At 49.4% G+C, this 22,673-nt stretch overlaps 1 protein-coding gene across 4 annotated transcripts in view; it reads right to left on the reverse strand.

Annotated features, from left to right (window-relative positions):
• SYNDIG1 (synapse differentiation inducing 1) overlaps positions 1–22,673 on the reverse strand; it is a 195,665-nt gene that overhangs the window by 74,871 nt on the left and 98,121 nt on the right. For all 4 annotated transcript variants that reach the window (XM_073009105.1, XM_073009111.1, XM_073009110.1 and 1 more), the window contains exon 3: positions 6,553–6,690. In XM_073009105.1, coding sequence (XP_072865206.1) covers positions 6,553–6,690 — 138 coding nt within the window. The remainder of the gene's footprint in view (positions 1–6,552; positions 6,691–22,673) is intronic.

Consider the following 22,673-nt stretch of genomic DNA (forward strand, 5'->3'; position numbering starts at 1 on the left):
TTCTCTCTTTTGGGTCATTTTCATCATGAACAAATATGCTATCATTTCTCCCACTTAAAAGCAAAAACAAAAACAAAAACAAAAAAAGAACACTCTTGACCTCATTGAATAGCACCCCATTTCTCACTCTCTGTTTACTGCAAAACTCTTCAAAAAAAGATAACTAGATATACTATGTCCAATTTCTCTCTTTGCATATCCATATGTATATTTACAAACAAGGTCCCATTCTGTCACTCAGGCTTGAGTGCAGTGGTGGGATCATAGATCACAGCAGCCTTGAACTCCTGGGCTCGAGTGATCTTCCCGCCTCAGCCTCATGAGTAGCTGTGACCACAGGCACAAGCCACCATGCTCAGTTAATTTTTAAATTTTTGTATACATGGGTTCTGTTGCACAGGCTGGCTTTGAACCCACTGGCCTCAAGCAGTTCCTCTCCCTAGGCCTCCCAAATACGTGAATTTTCTAAATGTTTTAATTGAAGTATAGTATTCTTACGGAAAACGGAAACGTGTACACACACACACACAAAGTGTAAATAAAGCTCAAAGAGTTTCCACAAGCATACGGCCAGCACCCAGGTCAGGAAAGGGAATGTCCCCAGCACCCACAAGTCCCTCCGCGCCCCTCTGATGTGTCTGCTGATCCAAGTCCCAGCAGTGCAGCTTTGCCTCGCTGGATGGTTCCCTTCCTCTAGCTGTGGAGTCTGCTCCTCGGGGCTGTCCCTCCTTGCATGCCTGAAGCTGCTCATCAGTGGTCAATGCTCCCACGGGCCCCTCATCACTGTGCCGGCGCTTGACCCCGACGTCTCCCTGGAGCCCGCGGTTCAGCGCCTCCACACAGAGGCCGACAGCTCTGGGACTTGAGAGGCCCCGCTGCAGGTGCTGCCTACCCGTCTGCAGGAAACCCCTGGTCCAGGGCATCCCTCCCTTCCCTCTTCCTTTCACACTGCAACCTAAGCCCAGGGGTCATTCATCCAGAAGACACCCCGCAGCTCCCCACTGCTTATGAAATTCCCAGCCACCCCTGTAGCGCAGGTCTCCGGGTGACAGCTGCCGACGCGCTGTGCCTCCCACTCTGCCCTGTCCTCTGAAGGCTCCCGGGAGCATATGACCATAGGGGCTTCTCCTCCACTCAAGCCCCGGAGGCTTCTTATCTCAAAGTGGAAGCCCCGCCCAGTCACAGCCTCGGGGTCTGCCCATGTTGGTCCCACCTTGTTATTTACCCCCTACCCCCATTCCTAGCTCCACACCCTCGGCCCCCCGCTCGGCCACGCCGGCCCCACCTGCCCCACGTGTGCCCCACAGGGTCTCAGCACTGCCGGCCTCTCTGTCTGGAAGCTCCTCCCTAAGGGCTCCCCCTGGCTCAGCCCAAGGCTGCATCATAAGACACCATCCTTTCTGCGAGCCCCTCCAGGACCACCCTGTTTAAAATGGTTCTCCCAGCTCCACACTCCCCATGTCTATCCGCAGCTAATAGCCAGTGAGTAAAACGGAGAAAAGTAAAGCTGACGTTGCAAGGAAGAGAGGCAGGCGACGAGCACGTCAGCTCTGAGAAGAGGGATTTGGTTTGCTCTGTTCACTGCTGCATGCGCGGCACTTACTGAACACGTGGGAGGTGTTCACTAATCAGTGGGTAAATGAATGGATTCCAAGGGGCTTTGCTATTAGCTAGGTTGTACTCTTGTTCTAGATTTTCAGTACCATAAAAAGATTCTCTTTTTTCCCCTAATTTGCCCAATTCCCTTTGCTGATACTATTCATAAAATTCATAATCTGCTTCCTAATACCCTTTTCTCATTTAATTATTGTTATAATGTTGCAGTTAGTAAAGGAAAGAAACATTTTATGAAATGAAATTAGATCAAGACATAATAAATGCTTGGATGCAAAGACGTCTGCCAGCAGAGTCAACACACGAACCCTGGGGCCCGCCCGGTGCAGGTCCAGGCCCAGAGCACCCTTTGGGGCAGGGCTCTGGCTTCAGTCCCTGGCTGCCCCCATCACATGGGATGGAGTGAAGTGCCATGAGGACCAATGCCATACCATGCTCAGACAGGCTTTCCTCCCCTGCCAGCCTTTCCAAACAGGGTGGGGGGATGGTGAATTTAAAAGCAAGGACTGTGGTTCTATTTTTGTTTGCAAACAGATAAAAGTCAAAGCTATATTGCAAAAAATATGGCTTTAAGGGTTAGAAATATTAATATTTCCCTCATGTGCCCATACTTGCTACCTCTGTGATATCTGTTACTTATTAAATCCCTTGAAACTTCAGTTTTGTTCATCTGTAAACTGGAGGTAATAATTTTCCACCTTCCGGACTCACTGCAAAGATTAAATAAGATAAAGTGTGTGCATTAACTAGCTGACAGCAGCCACTCAGCCAATTATGGGATTCATGTCTATCCTCAGTATCATTCACAAATGTCAGTTCCTAGATGAAGCCACACCACCATAATCACACACACCCACACCGTCCTCTGTATGAACCGGTTTACAAAGCATGCTTGCAATGGGGACCAGATGGAACATTGTTGAGCAAAACGAAGTTGTAGACAACATGCTGCCCTCATCTGCCCACCCACCCCCACCCCACAGCTCAGGGACAAGCCAGATGCCTCCCCCAGAGAAGGCAGGTGCCTCCAAGCCCACACATCCTGCTAGCTCCGGCTTACTGCTCACCAATGTCGGCTTTAGGCTCACCACTCAACCTCACTGAACCCTGATTTCAGTACCCATGCCATGGAGCTCCTATGAGATCATGCATGTAGGACAGCACTACTCACACCCAAACAACATCAGAACCCAGGGCATCCCTCCCTTCCGTCTTCCTTTCACACCACAACCAAAGCCTGGGGGTCATTTCTTCCAAAAGACATCCTGCAGCTTCCCACTGCTTATTAGATTCCCAGCCATGACTGCAGCGCCCCTCCCAGGTGACGGCAGCCGCATCCACGAGGAGCTGGAGGCCTCCTCAAAATGCAGATTCCTGGGCTTTGCCCAAGAGACTCTGACTGAGCAGGCCTGTGGTGGAACAGACAGTGTGCATTTCTAGCAAGTGCGTAGGGGGTCCAGGACCACACCCCGGAAGCAAGGGTGCATGGCCCCAACGCTGAAGCTGGCGCACAGTAGGAGGTCAGCCAATGTTACCCACCTCACTAACACTTTAATTACTACTGTTATGCTAGTTCATAAACATACTTTTAGAATTAGCAACATCTGCTGGAAAAGGGGTGTCTGTGTCTTTCCGGGTATCCCTTGGCCTCTGGACCCCCAGCACCTGGGGAACTCAGGTTTCCAGCGGGCACGACCAGCAGCAGTTGCTCTGCAGGTGCCTCCTGGGGACTTTCACTGGCCTTACATCTCTAACCCTCAGCTAACCGCACAGCCTGGAAATCATGTTAACATCATTGCACGCGTCAGGAAACAGAGGCATGGGAGAGCTGCCTGCTAAATGGGACCAGACTACAACAGGACAGAACAACATATCGGAGGCGCATAATTCTAGAGATGGCTGCCCTCATTTTCTCTACTGCCCAATTTAATCAAACTATCATAAGATGCTGTTTTGTTTTTCTGTAATGGCTTGGCATGTTCCTTTGACTTCACTGAACAGTTATTTTGACAATGAGCAGACACGGCCTGACTGTCAGAGTATACTGTGATATGATCTGAGATAAAAGGGAAAGAAAACCCAAAGTCACACTTAGATGTCAAAGATTTCCTCGTGAATGGCACTGTGGGCCTGGAGAGCCTCGGTTCCACCAACATGCTCTTCGCCCAGGTGCATCATCCCCTTGACCCAACAAGGCGGCAGGAGGTGCTGGCCACTGCGGCAGAGAGGGTTACGGGCTTCCCCCTCTCCAGTCCTGGGCTTTGCACTCCCAGGTGGCCTCGCTTAGGAAAGTACTGATTTAATTTAGTGCAAGGATTCTCAGATTGCATCTGTTCTATTCTGTGCCGCACTCTCTCTCCTTGGCAGCTGCCGGCTTCCCCACGATGGCCTGCTGGAGACCACACATCTGCAGTGTGGGCTGCAAACGGAATGCTCAGCAGCCTGGTAGCCGGCTGAGGCATCCTGTGCAGGGCTGCTTGTTTCCAGGATCTGCAGCAGCACCCGGAACCACCACTGCAGACTAAGGGGAGCTGCCTGGGAAGGGAGTTCTGATTGGAAAGGGATGCGGAAGCAGGCCCTGCAAACGGGACTCACCTCCACAGGTATATTTATAAAAGTGTCAGCCCCTCTTCTCTGTTGTGGTTCTACCACAGGGAAATCCATTCTCAAAGCGCAATGAAAAGGGAGGCTGCAGTCAGTGGCCCTGAAAGCTCCTCTCTACGCCCATAGTGAAGGCAACACCTACACCCACCCCCCAAAATGTTTCCACTTCATCTTCAAAAAAGTGATCAGAAGCCGCTATAGAAACTACATTTCCCATTTGCAGCTAACCAAGTAATAGAAATCCTCTACACTGTCTAACGCATCAAACACCATGAGTTCTTAGACCCAAGCCTGAGAGGCTCTTACTGTGTTCAGCATAAAATTACTTTCTGAGAAAGACTCTAGACACAGTCTCTGCAGTTGTAGCCTTGCTCTTCATTATAATGATGATTTTTGGAATAGAGACGCTGTCCATACCTTGCCCTGCACCAGAGACTGGGGCTTCAATCCAAGCACACGGAGCAGCGGAGACCATGGACACCACAAAGGACTGGTCTCTCCTTTGGCCATGTAGGCAGCCTCTCCCTGCGGCCCCTTGCCATCTCTCCAGGGTTCCCTCCACCCAGCACTCTGTGGCACTTTTACATGGATGTCTCAGTGGCTGGGCCCCATGAAGGTGGGTGTGTCCCTATTCTTCCCCATATGGAGATGACGCAGGGCTGGGGTGTACAAAGGAGGCTTCGGGGACGCGTTTGATGTCACCTGTCCAGCTCCTGGGCCCAATCTATCCTTCCCTTGCAAGACTGCTCTTGTCTATTGGCAGCATCAGGGTGCAGTTTATGTGGCACGGCAGGCTCTGCCCACCATGGGCCTGTGCCCACACCCATTTCTCCAGCTCCTGTGTGTCCCACTCTGGGACCTCATCCTGCAGCAGGGTTCACTCACGTCTGCCTCCACTCCACAGCCACCAGGCCCTGCCAGACCCAGGAGTCAGGCTCCCCACCCTATGCTTGTGCTGATGGAGAAGGGGTTCTGTGGCATTCGTGGGACGAAGTCACAAGAGAAGCTCGGACAGACCCTCAAGATCAAAGCTGGGTCTGGAACAACCGTTCAGCCTAGCCCCAGCAGATAAAGATTTCCCCACTGTGCCCCTCCGGCTACACCCCTGCCTGCAAAGGCTGCCCAACTTCTCGTGCCCTGTCAGGAAGCACTTGCCCTCAGGAGGACCACAGGCCACCCACCACTCTCCCCTGCTCCTCCTTGGATGTCAGAAAGAGGGGCCAGTCACCACTCAAGATGTGCAGGGGAAAACAGAAACCCCATAAGGCCAGGGCGGATTCTCCTCTCACTCGTCCAACAAACCCAACCAATACAGAAGCCATCAAGAAGCAACTGCTGGGCTCAGCTAGGCAATCTGTTTCAGAAGAAGCACCTGCCAGGCTCAGTTGTGTGCAGCCCTGGTCCCGAACCCTAGAAGCTGGAGAGGGACCCTCTGTACCTTCGAGGCATCTTCAGCCCTCCCTGAAAACACCCCATGGGCGCCCGGCACCACCCTCACCCCGGGCCAGCAGAGGAGTGCCCTTTCTCCCTGTTTTGGTTGGGCAGATAGCAGCGGGCCATGGTAATGCCGTCAGCTCACTCTGTAATTGGCAAGTAGAAATGTCTTTCTCTGATTAATAAAAATGTGAAGATAGCTGATTTCTGAATGAATACTCTGCACTTGCTAGAGAAAAATATTTCCAATATTTTCAAAATCTGGGTTGCATAAGGGGCAACCAACAGGATGCTCTGTAGTGAAAAAGGCTGGGAATCGAAACCTTTAGAAGCCTTATGTTGGGGAGGAACGGCAGATGTCATGCTGAGATGTGCCATTTCCACAAGCAGGGTGTTCAACTGGGGCAGGTACACGGGGGCTGCTGTGGAACTGGAATCTATTTTATAGGAAGGATTCTTTAGCAAGGAAATCAAAACCCTTCTTTCCTCCTCTCTCATTAAGTTAAAAGTAGCCCACCTGGGCCTGGTGTTTCCCGGCACTAGGGTCACCCCATGCACACAACCCCAGCACCTAAATGAAGGACAGCCTCCCAAAGGCCATGTGCCTTCTACCCAGCAGACACTCGCTTCGGTCATGAAGCCTCTTCAGAAGGCAGTCCCGCCTCTGCGAGGACACAGATGCATCTGGGGTGAGGCAGCCCGAATGCCTCCACCCGGCCCCCAGGGTCCCCTGACTCTGACTTCTCCCAGCCTATCCTCCAACTGGGCAACGGCTGACCCAGCTGTAGCAGGAGCTGTCTGGGCTTCCTCGCTTCTCCTCTTCCTCAGCTGGGATTGTCGCCCTCACCCCTGCCCTGTCAACACTTGCACATCAGGTGCAACAGACCAAGGAGGCCTTACCTCATGGGACAAGTAGAAGGCTGCGATGCCCAGAGGCCAGAAGCAGCAGAGCATGGAGAAGACACTGAGGCCCAAATGGTCCCGCGGGGGCATCATGAGGAAATTGTCCTCACTCTCTGTGTCGCTCGAGTAGTCGCTCTGCAAGAGAGAACCAGCAGGACAGGACAAGAGAAAAGATTAATAAAGGAGTCATCCTGGGGTGTCCAGGGATGTGGGATGATGCCTGGCAGGCGCAGGCCCTCCCCAGGAGGCAGCTGCAGTTGCTGATGTCGTTTGAGCCATCGTTACTGCTGTAAGTACACAGCCTCCCAGGAAGGGCAGCCCGGCCAAGGAAATGCTTGCCAAGAACAGGAAGATAATAATGCCAAGTACGGGCCTCTTGGGTCATTCAGTTGCAGAAGAAATCCTACAGAAAGCAGTATTTCTAAGATCACTGGGATGTGAGTGCCTGGATGGTGGGGACAAAGGATGGGACTGGGGACTTCGCAGGGACTGCCTGCCTGGAAGCCACCTGCAGAACTGGCCCTGTTGCCACCATGCACTGTCAGTGTGTTCTGAGGATGGACTGGAGGCTCTCAGAAGGCATAGCCCGGGCGTGTTTTTCTTTGTATTCCGAGACTTCTCACTAGCGGACAAGGACGAGGCAAGGCTGATGTGGATCAACAGAGGACACTGTCCCCTGAATCTCTCTTTTAAGTTTCCCTTGACTCTGAACTGAGTCAAGACATAGGTGGGGCCTGATTTCCACCTGGAGCATGAGGGCAGCTTCCTGAGGAGCAGAGGACAGCCTAGTGAGGCTCAGCTGTGCCCTTCTGCTCTGTGGCCTGATGGCAGGGGCTGAGTGAGACTCTCCTAGAGGTTCTGATGGAGAAGGTGTGTGCTGGGAGCAGGGAATCAGGGTGAAGCTGGGTACAGGAATTTACTTTTTAATTCTATATTTTTTAAAACTTTTTTTTTAGGTTCAGGGGTATGCGTGCAGGTTTGTTTTATAGGTAAACTCATGTCATGGGGGTTTGGTGCACAGATTATTTCATCACCCAGGTATAAGCCTAGTCTGCAGTAGTTATTCTTTCGGCTCCTTTCCCTCCTTCTACCCTCCAACCTCTGGTAGACCACAGTGTCTATTCTTCTCTTTGCATCCGTGGGTCCTCATCATTCAGCTCCCACTTACAAGTGAGAACATGGGGCATGTGGTTTGTGATTCCACAGTAATTTTTTTTTTTTGAGATGGAGTCTTGCTCTGTCACCCAGGCTGGAGTGCAGTGGCGCGATCTCGGCTCACTGCACGCTCTGCCTCCCGGGTTCACGCCATTCTCTTGCCTCAGCCTCCCAAGTAGCTGGGACTACAGGCGCCTGCCCCCACGCCCGGCTAATTTTTTTGTGTTTTTAGTAGAGACGGGGTTTCACCAAGTTAGCTAGGATGGTCTCAATCTCCTGATCTTGTAAGCCGCCCGCCTCAGCCTCCCAAAGTGCTGGGATTACAAGCGTGAGCCACCGCGTCCGGCCAATTCCACAGTAATTTTTAAAAAGCAGCTCAGATGATTCCAATGCTGACCTAGCAAAGAGAATCATGGCCTCACCCTCCCCACAAAGGACACACGGGTCCCCAGGAGGCTGACTGGCTGGGCCCTGCCTTGGTGTTTGTGCAGAGGGTGCCTCCTGGCTGTCATTCCACTGGCTGGGCTCTTTCCTCATCAAAATACGAAGTGCTCACACCAACTCCTCCAAACACCAGGGCCACCCTGCCTAAGCATTTGTCCTATACAAAGTTGAAGCCCATCTTACTCCAGATATTGTTTCCTAGAAGAGTAGTGGCTCGTTTCCTCTTGGAGGAGGCCCTGGCTTCCTAGCTCTCTGCCAGCTGCCCAAGGTTGTTGAGCAGAGGCCCCCTGCCGCAAGCTGGAGCGCTTTGAGAATGCAGTGGCAGTGTAAGGCAGTGACAGTGCCATTTCTTTAGGGGGCTTCCGGACAGACCCTGTGAAGCCAGACAAAAGTGCAGGTGGGCCCACCCTGTGAGTGCTGCACTTGCGCGGATGCCAGCCCGCTGCTCACCCCTGGTGTCTGAGCGCCCCCAGACATTCCTCCTTACTAATAGACTCTGGGAAGGCCCACAAGTGACCACAGCCCCCTTTGCTATTTCTGTTAGTTAAACACAGGTAAAACTGCCAGTCAGAGCCTCTAATCACTGTGCAGCCAGCCATGGTGCTGCAGTGAGACCTGAGGCTCCCTGGTACACTGCATTTTCATAGGCTCAGCCCAACAATAGGGACTTTCCAGGTGACCTCTCGTGGAGCTTGGGCTCACTGTTTACTCGCCCCCCAACAAGCCTGCAGGGCAGGGATCTGAAGTGCCACTCCACCAACAGGGCAAGCGACTTGCTCAGGCTACAGGGCCAGCTCCTGGCCTTGCCTCTCCTGCCGGGCACAGGTGGAGGAGTCACTGCATCTACTGTGGTGGCTGCTTCATGTGTCTGGGGCTGCAAAGCCTCTGTCCACAGAGCCATGCTTGTGAAATTTCTCTTCTCTTTATTCTGCACATTGGCCCCCATATGGTCTCTGAACAGTAAGGGGATATGAAAATCGCCATCATTATGGCTAAGGGGGAAGAAAAGTGGAACAGCCCACGGGGATGCATAATTCATGGGGGAGTTGTGAGGCCCCAGGCTGTCCAGGTGGAGATGCTCACTTCCCAGCCTCGGGTGCTGGAGTCTGGAATCTGTAAGGACGAGTGGTGGGTGGGAAGGATAAGCAGTGGGAAGGGTGTGCCGCGTGGAGGATGTGCAGAGGAGAGGATGTGCAGGGGTGAGGATGTGCAGGGGTGAGGACGTGCGGGGGAGGGACGTAAAGGGGTGAGGATGTGCAGGGGGAAGGATGTGTAGCGGGGAGAACATGCAGTGGGGAGGACATGAAGTGGGGAGGACGTGAAGTGGGGAGGACGTGTGGGGGACATGCAGCAGGAGGACGTGGAGTGGGGAGGACGTGCAGGGAGGAGGATGTGCAGTGGGGAGGACATGCAGAGGGGAGGACATGGGGGGGGAGGTCATGTGGGGGGAGGTCATGCAAGGGGAGGCCATGCAGGGGGGAGGTTGTGCAGTGCAGAGAGCATGCATGGGGGAGGACGTGCAATGGGGAGGATGTGAAGGGGGAGGCCATGCAGTGGGAAGTATGTGAAGGGGGGAGGAGGTGTAGTGGGGAGGACGTGCAGTGGGGAGGATGTGCAGGGGGTGGACGTGCAGCAGGGAGGACTTGTAATGTGAAGGAAGTGCAGTGGGAAGGGAGTGCAGCAGGGAGGATGTGAAGGGGGAGGACATGCAGTGGGGAGGATGTGCAGGGGGGAGGACGTGAAGGAGGGAGGCTGTGAAGCAGGGAGGATGTACATGCAATATGGAGACTGTGCAGTGGGGAGGATGTGCAGCAGGGAGGATGTACAGCAGGGAGGACATGCAGGTGGGAGGACGTGCAGTGGGGAGGATGTACAGGTGGAAGGACATGCAGTGGGGAGGACGTGAAGGGAGGAGGCTATGCAGTTGGGAGGACTTGCAGGGGTGAGGACCTGCAGTGGGGAGGGTGCACAGGGGTAAGGACCTGCAGTGGGGAGGATGTGCAGGGGGAAGGACGTACAGTGGGGAGGATGTCCAGGTGGGAGGATGTACAACATGGAGCACGTGCAACATGGAGGAAATGCAGTGGAGAGGATGTGCAGGGGGGAGGACATGCAGCATGGAGGCTGTGCAGTGTGGAGGATGTCCGGGGGGAAGCACGTGCAGTATGAATGACATGCAGCATGGAGGCTGTGCAGTGGGGAGGGTGTGCAGTATGAATTGCATGCAGCATGAAGGCTGTGCAGTGTGGAAGGCATGCCCCATGGAATCTGGGTATCTGCCCAGCTGCACCTCATCACACATGGCCCTGTCGACTCCACTCTCCATCCCTCACTGAAAACATGTGGCTTTGGGGGTGTCAGGGAGCTGATTTTGGAACTGCTGAGCTTCAGAAGGGGCTGTCTCTGCAGGAGATGCTCAGGAGGTTCAACCTGTGACAAACTAACCCATGTCCAAGACCCGAGAGCGGCAGAGCCAAGCTGGGAAACGGCCATTTCTCCAGTGCGCAGCTCAGCCCTTGACCTCAGGGAGCGCAGCAGTCATGGGTCCCGACGTATCCTTGCACAAAACCACAAAGTCTGTCTGTGTTTATTTATTTTTTAGTTTCTTTATTTTTAGTTTACAAATGGTGTTATTACTATCTTTATCGTCATTGTCATTTCTGTTTTACAAAGGACAAAGCTGAGACTCCAAGAGGTTAAAACACGTCCACTCACAAATCATCCTGTGAGTGGCTGCTGGAGTCTGGAATCTCTGATGCCAACTGCTCACCTAGGGCTCTGAGCTGTGTGCTGGGTTTGCACATGGCTGCTTTGGCTGCACACAAACCCCACTTTGCCTCCATTGCTTCTCATGAGAAGATGAGTTGTCTTCCTCCCCTCTCCCTGCCAGGGACTCTGATGATTCTGCTTCTTGCTAAGTCTGTCTCATGGTGGTGATGGAAAGAGGCCTGTGGCAACAGTGAGGTTTTCCTGATCTTAGTCAATGCTTGGGGAACCGTTGCCCCAGACCATATAGGCATATGGAAGCATTGCCTTCCATCTTTAGAAATAACTTTAGCATTACCCCAAGAAGCAAAGATTTAGCTTTCAGGGCACTCCCCCAAAATCTTCACAGATTTTAATTTAGAAGCATAAAAGAATCACACTCTGTAAATTACCAAGCTGAGGCTAGATGACACCAAAATAATTTGTCAACTTTGATTGAAATAGATTTTAAAAACTCAGGGCTGGGCATGGTGGTTCACACCTGTTATCTCAGCACTTTGGGAGGCTGAGGTGGAAGGATCACTTGAGGTCAGGAGTTCGAGACCCGCCTGGCCAACATGGTGAAACCCTGTCTCTACTAAAAAAAAAAAAAAAAAAAAAAAAAATAGCAGAGCTTCGTGGTGCGTGCCTGTAGTCTCAGTTACTCGGCAGGCTAAGGCAGAAGATTGCTTGAACCCAGGAAGTGGAGGTTGCAGTGAGCCAAGATCGCATCACTGCACTCTAGTCCGGGCGAGAGAGTGAGGCTCCATCTCAACAAACAAACAAACAACTAAACAACCAAATTCAGACAAATTATAGGGTAGACAAAAACACCCCAGCTCTTTTCTTTGTTCCCTCTTCTGCCAGGAGTGTCCTGGGGTATAAGTGGTCGTGGACATCATGCCACCCGAGAGAAAGGAGAGGAGATGCGGCTGGCCTAGGAGAGGCCACATGGATACCAACAAGCCAAGCAGAGAAATACATACAATCCCTAACACCAGGAAAGACTCATCATGCACTGCAGCTGTTTTAAAGAATTCTCTTCATGGGTCATTTAATCGGTACCTCTGCGGACTGAAAACATTCCAAAGGAGTCTGCAGTTCATGCAGAGGTCCCACATTTTTGAGCTAAAGCCAAGGCAGAGAAAGGTGGGTGCCCTCCAGGGCCACCAATTCTACTGTGTTGCCTGCCTGTTCCAGCCCTGTTTTCCTTACCTCCACGGAGAGAGAGGATGCTCAGTCCCCTCGGGGTTTTCTTCCTGGGGATATTTTAACAAAATAATCATAGCACAGGTCATGACACCAAATGTTTGCATATCACAATGTTCAGCATTCCTGGCAGCTTTGTGAGCAAGAGTGTGAGGCGCCTGTTTCAGGAGTGGGAAGCTGAATCCCGCCCATGGCCCACTTCTCTGTGCTCACCGACTCTGGTGAGCATCTCAGGCACCATCCAAAGGTGGCGGTCCCAGTGGCTACATCTGCCCTGAGGAGCCCAGCAGCCATTGGCCATGTGGAGCTGTGTCCACTTAAAGTGCTCCCAAGTACACACAACCAACACTGGTCCCTCGGTGACACCACATGCTCAGAAGCCACGTGAGCCCTATGCCTGTCACATGGGACAGCACAGATGCAGAACGTTTCCACCACCTCAGAAGGTCCTATTGGACCGTGCCATTGTGTAGAGCACCTTTGACATTAGTGACTCCATCTTAGAAAAAGACTCCATCTTATATTTCATAGGGCACCTGTTCAACAGAGACCAGAGTTTTTTTGCCTGATCAATAAAGGCTGCACCCAACCAGACAAGGATTTAATCAAGCACATTCTGTACTATTAGTCCTCACCAGAGGACTCTGCAGCCATAAAAAGAGTAAGACTTCAGCAGCTCAAAAACAGTCATTTTAACAGACACCAACTTGCCATCACTTGTGATAAGGGCCCAGTATCTGCTGTTGCAGGCTCCGCCCACAGCAAAGACTCTTCCTTGAAAGACACTGACCACTGACAGAGCCCCCGGGCCAGGCCAGCATATTCTTTTCATTCTCGTCACTCTCCCTGGACTGGCACACGAACTCCTTTTCCTATCCCTTTTCCCTTGATGTTAAATGTTACTTAGTTTGTTGTGGAATGTTTAATCTATAACATTAATTTGTTGATTAAATATACTGTGATACATGGTTTGCAATACTGACTGACAGGTGGTTCAGCTCAAGCCTGCGTGCCTGCCACTCTCACTCTCGAGGCAAGGGGAAGCACTAAGGAGAATGCCTCCTGGGAACTCCAGAGAGCCCGTGGCCTTTATGATGGAGAATGCAGCATCAATAAAATGCCTGACATTGTGGAAAGGCACAAACGTGAGGATCTGGTGATCTCTGACCTTGCACCGACAGCTGTCTCATGGGATCTGATCCTTTTTACTCTGGGCTTGGCGTCTTCCACCTGCAGGGAGCTCCCTGCTGCTCTTCCCGTGTGTGTGTGCCCTGCCTGCATCAGAGCCTGTGCACTTGCCGTCCGCTAAGCCAGGATGCACATGTGCCTAGCTTGCCCACTTCATTTGGGGCTTTTGCTCAAATGCCACTTCTCATCAGAGCCTTCCCTACATAGCTGCAAAGCTGCCACCACCTTCCCAGTCCCTCTATTCCCAGCCTGCTAGGGGCTTCTCTGCACTCACATGATACTGATTTGTCTACTTTCTGACTCCCTTCCTTTTCCTCTTTTTTTATTTTTATTTTTATTTTTTGAGACAGAGTCTTGCACTGTCTCCCAGCTGGAGTGCAGTGGTGCGACTGGGGCTCACTGCAACCTCTGCCTCCCTGGTTCAAGTGATTCTTCTGCCTCAGTCTCCGGAGTAGCTGGGATTACAGGTGTGCCCCATCGTGCCTGGCTAATTTTTGTATTTTTAGTAGAGATGGGGTTTCACCATGTTAGCCAGGCTGGTCTCAAACTCCTGACCTCAAGTGATCCGCCTGCCTGGGCCTCCCAAAGTGTTGGGATTGCAGCTGTGAGCCACCGCACACGGTCCCTGACTCCCTTCTAAGCACCAGAAGGGCAGAAATCTGCACATTTTATCCAAAGCTGTATTCTAAGTGCCCAGAACAGTGCCTGGCACATAGTAGGACTCATGCACATTTGCTGAATGAATGAGGGATTCGCCTGTGGCCTGACCCAATATGAACAACACTCACTAAAATGGTGAAGCCCCTACAATTTGTACAGAGGACAGTGGATTCACCAGCAGCTCCACCTTCCTGGGCCTATCATTGCCGGAGAAGACTCTGCATTCAGCCCGGCTGCCTAACCTCTGATCCTCTCTTCACCCTCTGAAATGCCTTCCTACGCTCTCCTGGGCATACATCTTCACCATCATTTACACGTGCCCACAGAGAAGCGTTTCAAGGTTGGGTGAGAATGATGACTTGGCTACGGTCAAGGCTGTCTTATTTATGGTGGCTCCAGGGCAACTGAGGACAGAGCCAAGGACAGCACCTGGGAAAACTGTAGGCGGATGACACAGCTCAAGCCCCCTGAATCTACGGAAGGTGCACTCATGTTCTCTGGTCTTGGCAGACAGCTTGGAGCGAGACACCCTCGGTCCACATCACAGGTGTGTGGAAGTGGACCCGGCTGCCTTTGAGGCCTTCAGGCAAAAGCTTCCACTCCCACAGAAGGAAATGACTCTTCGTGAGCCACATGGGTGAGGCTGGTGTCTGAGATGTGAGCCATGGAGACCTTGCAGGGCCAGTGCTGGGGCCATCTTCCTGCACCTGCACCATCGGGGCAAGCCCCAGAGGTCCATTTGGGTCCACTCAAGGGTTTTCCGTTGGCTGCCTGGCTGTAGAAGACTGACCCTTCTGCCCATGTCAAACCATCCTCTCTGCACCAGCCTTCTTCAACATCTTGAGGTCTCCTGTTCTCTCCTTTACGCGAAGTCAGGTCACAGAAAAACCACAGACATCTCCTGAGGACCCCTGATGTGCGATGCACACAGGGCTCATAAGTACACAGCTGTATGGAGATCTGGGGCTTTCAGAGTGCAGAGCCCTAGGAAGCCATGTTTTCATGTCTGAACACACATTGCCCTAAATTACTGACCAATCATTTTGGGTATATGCTGTCACACTTTTAGTTTTTCCTACTAGATAGTAGTTTTTTTGAGGAAAGAGGATATTTCACATACTGGCGTGAAACAAGCAAGAGCAAACTAACAAAACTCTGCCACTTTAAAACTGCCTTTTACAAAGCATGTCTGCTGAGCAGGTTGTTTCATTTGGATGGGTCAGGTGGAGAACTGGGGAAGGGGCTGGGAAGGGATCCATGGCTTTCTCAACAGAAGTGAGGATTTGGGAATCCTTAGGGACGTCTGTGCTGGATTGCTGAAAGAGATGGGATGGGGAGGAGGAGATGGGGGGCCACAGAGGTGTCAGGGCCTGAGGCACTGCTATGGGTTGAGAGCCAGTGCCTAGCTTGGGGTCAGGGCTGGAGAGTCCAGGGACTGGGGTGGTCATTACTCTTCAGCACATGGCTAGAGTGCATGTCTGTGACTCCCTTCCCATCTGCGCCCAGTGCTCAGACGCCTATGAGTTCACAACTCAGGAGTCAACCATGACAAGGGGCAAAGCAGATCTCAGAGCCCCGCCTTGACCCAGCCCCTTCCAGGTATGTGATGCCAGGGGCACGTGACCCCCGATCAACTGTCTTCCGTCACACATCGCAACAGCCCAAAGCAGGTACAGCAGAAACGCTCAACAATCATCAGCCCCAAACTAGAGCTCGGAATCATAGTAAAAAAATGAAATAATGGGTAGTGTCGTTAAAATGTCAACTGTACTTCACTCTTTATTCTAATTCCTAAAATCGGAGAATTCAGTTATTCTTTGTTAATCAGAGCTTCATTAACCAGATAATTCAACCAACAAAACCACCAGATTTTCTAGAAAATATGTATTTCGAATTGCAACATATTTGATTTTGCTGTTGTCACAAGGATATATGTACCCTCTGTGCCCCTGAAAATGGGGAAAGCATGCCCTCTGCCATCAGTGGTGGGCCTGGTCTAGCCATTTGGTCTCCATTTGGTTTTTGAGGGATGTCACGGAGCACAAGACAATGTGGGTGGAGATGCCATGTGTCACTGAAGGAGAGGGACTTTCATTCTGTCGCCGATGCAGTGGTTTCTCACTGTGCTCTTTAGGGCCTGGGGCTTCCGTGAAGGGGCAAGTGGTGGTGGGGGGTGTGGCATGGATGCCTTAGAGTCCCTGAATCTGCCCAGGCCCAGACAGCTCAGACTTTTCCTGTTTTGCATGCTGGCTTCCCAGGCAATCTTTTCTAAAACAAATGGATCTCAGCTAAAATAAATAAATTAATGTATAATGTTCAAAAATGAGCGAGTCAATGTATCATTCAGAAGTAAACAGATTTTTCCTCCTAGTAGTTTCTAGCCCAATATTCCTAAATCATTTTATATTCTTTGAGGAAGGAGGTATTTTTAGAAGAAAATAATCCAGTTAGGTGCATAAAACATGAAACTTTTCTGTACAGAAAAATATATTAATCTCGCAAGAGAAATCAAATAAAACCCAAGTGCCTTGCATGTCCTAGAAGAAATGATATGAAGTTCCATTGTGCGCTTTTGGGGCCTGTCTGCTGTAAATGAGGTGTGCACTGCGCTGCAGCCTTACAGGTTGGGACTGACCTTTTCTCTTTTGGAGGCCCCCAATTTGATTCTGGGTCCAGAGTAGATGCTTGCAAATATTTGAAGGAGATTATTTGCAAACAGACTCTCTGGAAATAAATGAGCGTTCAGTGTGCATAGGCAGAACGGTTGAAGCTGGGCCGGCCTGCCTTAATGGATCACCTCCATTCTATTTCTTTAAATTGTGTTTTCTTCCTTTGGGATGGGTGCTTTAGGTCTTAGCTCCTGGCACATCCCCATGAAGACTCAATTCCCATGATCAATAGACTTGCTTAGTGGGAGACCCGAACTCTCTTTCAAAAACGTTCGGCCCTTTGAGGCAGGGATGGGGTCCTGGAAGGCAAACTTTGGCAAGAAGGCCCTTGTAAGGCTGCATTCTGCATTCACTTGTGTCAGACAAAAACCTCACCAGAAGTAATGGGATGAGGCTGGGGAGGTACATCCAGGGTTTCCCTGGCAATATCTGCCATGCTCCAGGAAGACAAGCATTCATTCATCACAAAGGGAAGTTATCAAAAGAGAACTGTCTCTGTTAATGGCTATTTGTTCTGGGTAAAGTGTAAATGTATTTCTTCTCTGAGAAGTTTCTGATTAGCACCTAACGATGGCCCTAGGGACCTGTAATGTTCTGGAAGCAGGAGCCGAATGAAGTGAAATTCATTAAGATTCACCTCTGTGTGTAGCTCCTGGTTTGTCTTTGTGAAGGTAATGGTGTTGTACACTGGACTTCAGGTTTTATGATGTGATAAGACATATCATTATATTAGAGGACTGGTTTTCTATATTCCTGCATTAACAAAATACTTGTTTTTTAACTAGCTATAGGCATTTAATCCAATGGTTAGAGTAGGATAAGAAGTTCCTTCATTGAGTTCACCCATCAGGCTAAGTTCTTCCTGTGGCCTGGAAGTGCTCAGTGGCCTGGGAGGGCAACTTTAGCAAACGCACTATATTTATTTATTTTTTATTTTGGAGACGGAGTCTAGCTCTGTCGCTCATGCTGGAATGCAGCAGTGCGATCTTGGCTCACTGTAACCGCCACCTCCAGGGTTGAAGCAATTCTCTTGCTTCAGCCTCCTGAGTAGCTGGAACTACAGGTGCATGCCACCACGCCTGGATAATTTTTTTTTTTTTTGTATTTTTTAGTAGAGACAAGGTTTCACCATGTTGCCCAGGCTGGTCTCAAACTCCTGAGCTCAGGCAATCTGCCTGCCTCGGCCTCCCAAGGTGCTAGGATTACAGGTGTGAGCCACTGTGCCCAGCCTAGCAAATGTACTCTTGGGACTTGTCTTAGTTTAGGTACTCCCAGAAGCAGAGCTTGAGTAAAGGATTCAGGTGCAATTGCTTTCTTGGGAGGTGATCTCAGCAAAGATGATGGAGAAGAGGAGAAGTGGGAGCCTGGAGGCTGCTCCTGCTGGGACCTCGAGGAAATCAGTGTAAGATGCATTCTGAGTTATCCCTCTGGAATAAACTGACCCTGGTCTCCTGAGGGCAGAGATTCTCCCACCCTTTGCAGGGCAGACTTCAGGTCTTCAGAGAAAGTTCAGGCCCAGGGGTGTCTCAGGCAAGGGTCATCCCTGAAAAGGTATGGGGTAAGGGGAGCTGAGAGAACCTGCTGCAGTGCCTGTGGAGGAACTAGGGGTTGCTGGATGCCCCCAGTACTGCCCTGGGGCAGCCCTATGTGGAACACGACCATGAGACTCTGGGACACTTGAGAGGGGGTGAGAAGACAAAGACACATGACGAACACATCATGCAGGATGAGGAACCTCATCACCGCTGCCAAACAGATGGGTGCAATGAACAGTTACATACCCTGGCCTTCAATGACAGGATGGGCCAAAGCTTTCCAAGACTTGGTGTGAAAGATCACTGGGTGATTCAGGTCAAAGTGGCCAAGATGCAGCAGGCCATCATTGTAAGCTGGCTATGATACTGTTTTTTCATTCTCATATGTTTTTATTTTCACAGCGTGGATATAATTTGTCTTGTACACTGGACTTCAGATTTTGTGAAGAAGGGTCTGGCGGCCGCAGACTCGGTAAAGGACTTGGGTGCAGGGAGAGCAGCGCAGGCAAAACTGGGGTTGGGGAGTGAGCAACACACACACAGGACTGTGGAGAGCAAGAGAGCATGGCTTGCGTGTGACAGAGAGGTGCCCGCAGCCAGACCGCTTCTCCCTGCTTGAACAAAACCGAGCTTATCCCACATCAACCTACATGACTGGGAAATAAACAGGGATGCAGCCTTCTATGACCCATCCAGAAGGGCTGGTTTCACAGCTGAATGTCAAGTTATCATTGCCTGTTGATCCAGTTACTAAATGAGTACCTCTGCTTACAATGTACGTTGTTTGCATGGGTAATTCTCTGCCCAGAAGAGCGACATACAGCATGTTATTGCCTAAGACAATGGTTGTCCTTTTAGATCTTCTTATCTCCACTTTGTTTTTATGAAGAACTCAGCACATAACCCACCATGGCTCTTACTGTTTTCAGATGCACACTCCAAGCTAGTTTTTAGCAGTGTGGATTTGGGCTGGCTTAAAGGTAAAAATGAGAATAAGGACACCTACTGTCATCCAGTCCTCTTCATTATCACCTATCTCACTCCCAGTGCCATGCAGGGACACAGCCAGTGCCAGAGCCTGGGCACTCCCTTACGTTTCATGTCCCGTGTGCTCTGCTTGTCTCTCCTGTGTCCAGGTGGAAATACTGCCTGACTTCACATATCCTTAGAGCGAGGAAAATGAAAACTACACTAAGTCACCATTTCTCACTGATCAAGTCAAAATTAATGATACTATTAAGTGAGACTTCAGGGAAACAAGCTGATGGGAATGCAAACTGGTGCAGTCTCTAGGGAAAAAATTGTCAATATATAACAACATTACTGACATGTGTTTTTGGTTTAGCTATCTTAGTTCTAGTCATTTATCCTGAAGATTCACATCCCAAAAATATAAAAACACATACGCACAAGGTTATTACTCACTGCAGCATTATAGGTAACTGAGAAATAGTGGAAACAACCTAAATGTTCATTCAAAGGAGACTGGTTAAATAAACTGGTATGTCCACACAATGGAATGCAATGCAACTTAAACAAGAATGAGAGACACCAATATGAACTGACTGGATTGGAACTGAATATGGATAGATTATCATTTCTATAGACAGAAAAATACAAATGTGTTGTTTTCTATATATATGGATATTTATGCATACATACTTTTCCCCTTACAGTCTGCTAAGAAGGCCTAAAAACAGTGAATCCCAAGTAGCAATGAGCACACCTAGCACCCAGTTTGTGTTTTCTAAATACCATTGTCCAATGAAAGAAACCAAGGATCCTTGGAGAAACAGCTGATTTCAAGGCTGGGGCTGGCAATGAACAAGATGCACCTGGAACAGCTGTGCCAGAAAATGCAATAAAAGGCAGCTGAAGAAAGATGTGCTATGTCCAAAAGACACCGAAGCCAACTTGAAGGGACTTTTGCAGTCAAATCTGGAACAGGGTAAGCATCATAAACACTCAATAAATACTGTCAGTTACTCCCTGAATAAATAAAAAGCAACGGTCCAACCTGAAATAAAGTAATACATGATAAAAATAAATAAATACAGGAGAAGGAAAAACTCTTCCTCATAGTGGAATGTTAACTAATAAACATAGAGGGAACTATGGGTGACAACTGTCAAAGAATGCTAAAATGAGTTGGTGAATGACTAATGAAAAGCAAGATTTTCACATGGTCTCACTCTACTTCCCTACAAGATGCTCATTAATTACAAAGCAACATTGTCACTTGGGCAGTGAGAAACTTTCCAGACACCAAATCAAATGATCAAAGCTACTGTCACCAGTAATGGATACCGTGGGCCCCCTGACCCAATGTACTAAAAAAGCACAGAGATACTTCTGGGTGTTTCCAGAAAAATGCATAACTGGAACCCAATCATAAGGAATTATCCAACAAATTCAAATTGACAGATTGCCCTGTACTCTGCAAAGACACCAGTCATGAAAAACAAGGAGAGACAGAGAGATTGTTTCAGACCAAAGAAGACTAAAGAGGCATGACAAGAAAATGCAATGTGGAATCTTAAAATCTTGGATTTGAATGTCTTTTTCTTTGGGTTTAAAGGACAACATTGAAAGAACAGGGAGGCTGGGCACGGTGGCTGTAATCCCAGCAATTTGGGAGGCCGAGGTGGGCAAATTATCTGAGGTCAGGCCAACCCCAGCCAACATGGTGAAACCCCGTTTCTACTAAAAATACAAAAATTAGTCAGGCGTGGTGGCATAAGCCTGTAATCCCAGCTTCTTGGGAGGCTGAGGCAGGAAAATTGCTTGAGCCGGGGAGGCGGAGGTTGCAGTGAGCTGAGATTGCACCACTGAACTCCAGCCTGGCCAACAGAGCAAGACTCTGTCTCAAAAAAGAAAAAAAAAAAAAGGAAAAAAAAAGAAAGAACAGGCAAAATTTGAGTAAGGTCTATAGAAGATAATATTGCAACAATGACCATGTTAATTTCTTGACTTTCATAGTTGAACTTGTTATTAGAAAATACACGTAGTTCATTTAGGCATAAAAGAACATTATGCCTGTAACATACTTGCAAATTTCTCAGAAAAAATGATAGGCGTATAGAGAGATGTGTAAAGCAAGTATTGTAAACTCTTAAGATTGAGGGGAACTGGAGGCAAGTATACAGGAATTCTCTGCACTATCTTGCAACTTTTGTGTAAGTCTGAAATTATTTCAAAAATAAAAACCCTCATTTGGCAAAATATTCAGTATTGGTAAGCTGGGCAAAGGGTACCTGGGAGTTCTTTGGACGATTTTTGCAACTTTTCTGTCAGTATGAAATTATTTCAGAAAAAAAGAAAAGATACTAGTGTCCACTTATATATTTAAAAGTCTTGACTATAAACATTTGCTAAAGTCATGGCTATATCTTAATCTGAAATAAAAAATTGCCATCTGTCTATTACTTGTGTTAATTAATAAATTACTTGTGTTAAGCAGACAACAAAAATAAATAAACAAAAAGTCGAGAAACCCCTCATAAAGTGTAGCATTTTAGTGAAAAAATTATACTTTGATTATTTTTCCTTTGGGGATTAAGTGTTGCACACATTTTTTTTCCCTTTCTTTGACTGCGCTTTAATGGAAATAATATGGGCATTACTGGAAAAAGCAAAAAACCCACATTGAATTCACTTTTTTGTGACACATGAATAATTCATTTAGCATTGCAATTTGGTGTCTCATCGTGTTTGTCCTTTTCACATTCTCACAGAGAAGCGACTTAGTGGCGTCTGGTATCACACACCTGCCTCAGAAACACAGCACGTCAAACACTTCCAATAGCTGTGCTGGAGCTCAGCAGGTTGAAGATGACTTCTAGCCTCCCCTCTCAGAACGGGGACCCTGTATAGTCAGAGGTGACTTCTTAGAGGACGAGGCAGCCCAGTGCCCACTGCCAGGCACCCTCAGAGCAACCGGCTCCTGGGTAGATCTGGCAGAGGACAGCGGCTCACTTGCGCCACAGGAATGCTCTTCACAGGATGCCCACTCTCAAGAGCAGAACAGACCCACCGTCAGGATCCGGAAGGAATTTACAGCAGAGTAGTGGGTAAAATTTCAGACGGATGAGGGTCAGGACTGGGGCCGGGAGGTGGAGGAGGCTGGTAGAGTGCCAATCCTCCCAGGAACAAAGTGCAAGCTTGGAGGAACCTGACATCCATCCATCCACACTATCCATCTACCCAGTAAGTCGTCTCTGAGCTTCTTGTGAGCACCAGGAATGATTCCCCCATTTTCCCTCTGTATATCTGACCCTTCCTCCATCCTTAACCTCTGGCAACCACTGCACTATCAGTTGTTACAGTTTCATCTTTTCAAAAATGGCTTGGGAATGGAAAGATAAAGCATAAAACATTTTGAGTCTGGCCTTTTCCACTCTTGAGATCCATACAGCTTGCTCTGGGAGGGGTGCAGATGAACACCACTGTATCCCTTCCTTTAAGAGGCCAGTGGCCATCTCTACTCCCCATATCCTGCCCAACTGTGTCCTCC

Source organism: Chlorocebus sabaeus, chromosome 2, assembly GCF_047675955.1.
Source record: "Chlorocebus sabaeus isolate Y175 chromosome 2, mChlSab1.0.hap1, whole genome shotgun sequence".
NCBI lineage: Eukaryota > Metazoa > Chordata > Mammalia > Primates > Cercopithecidae > Chlorocebus > Chlorocebus sabaeus.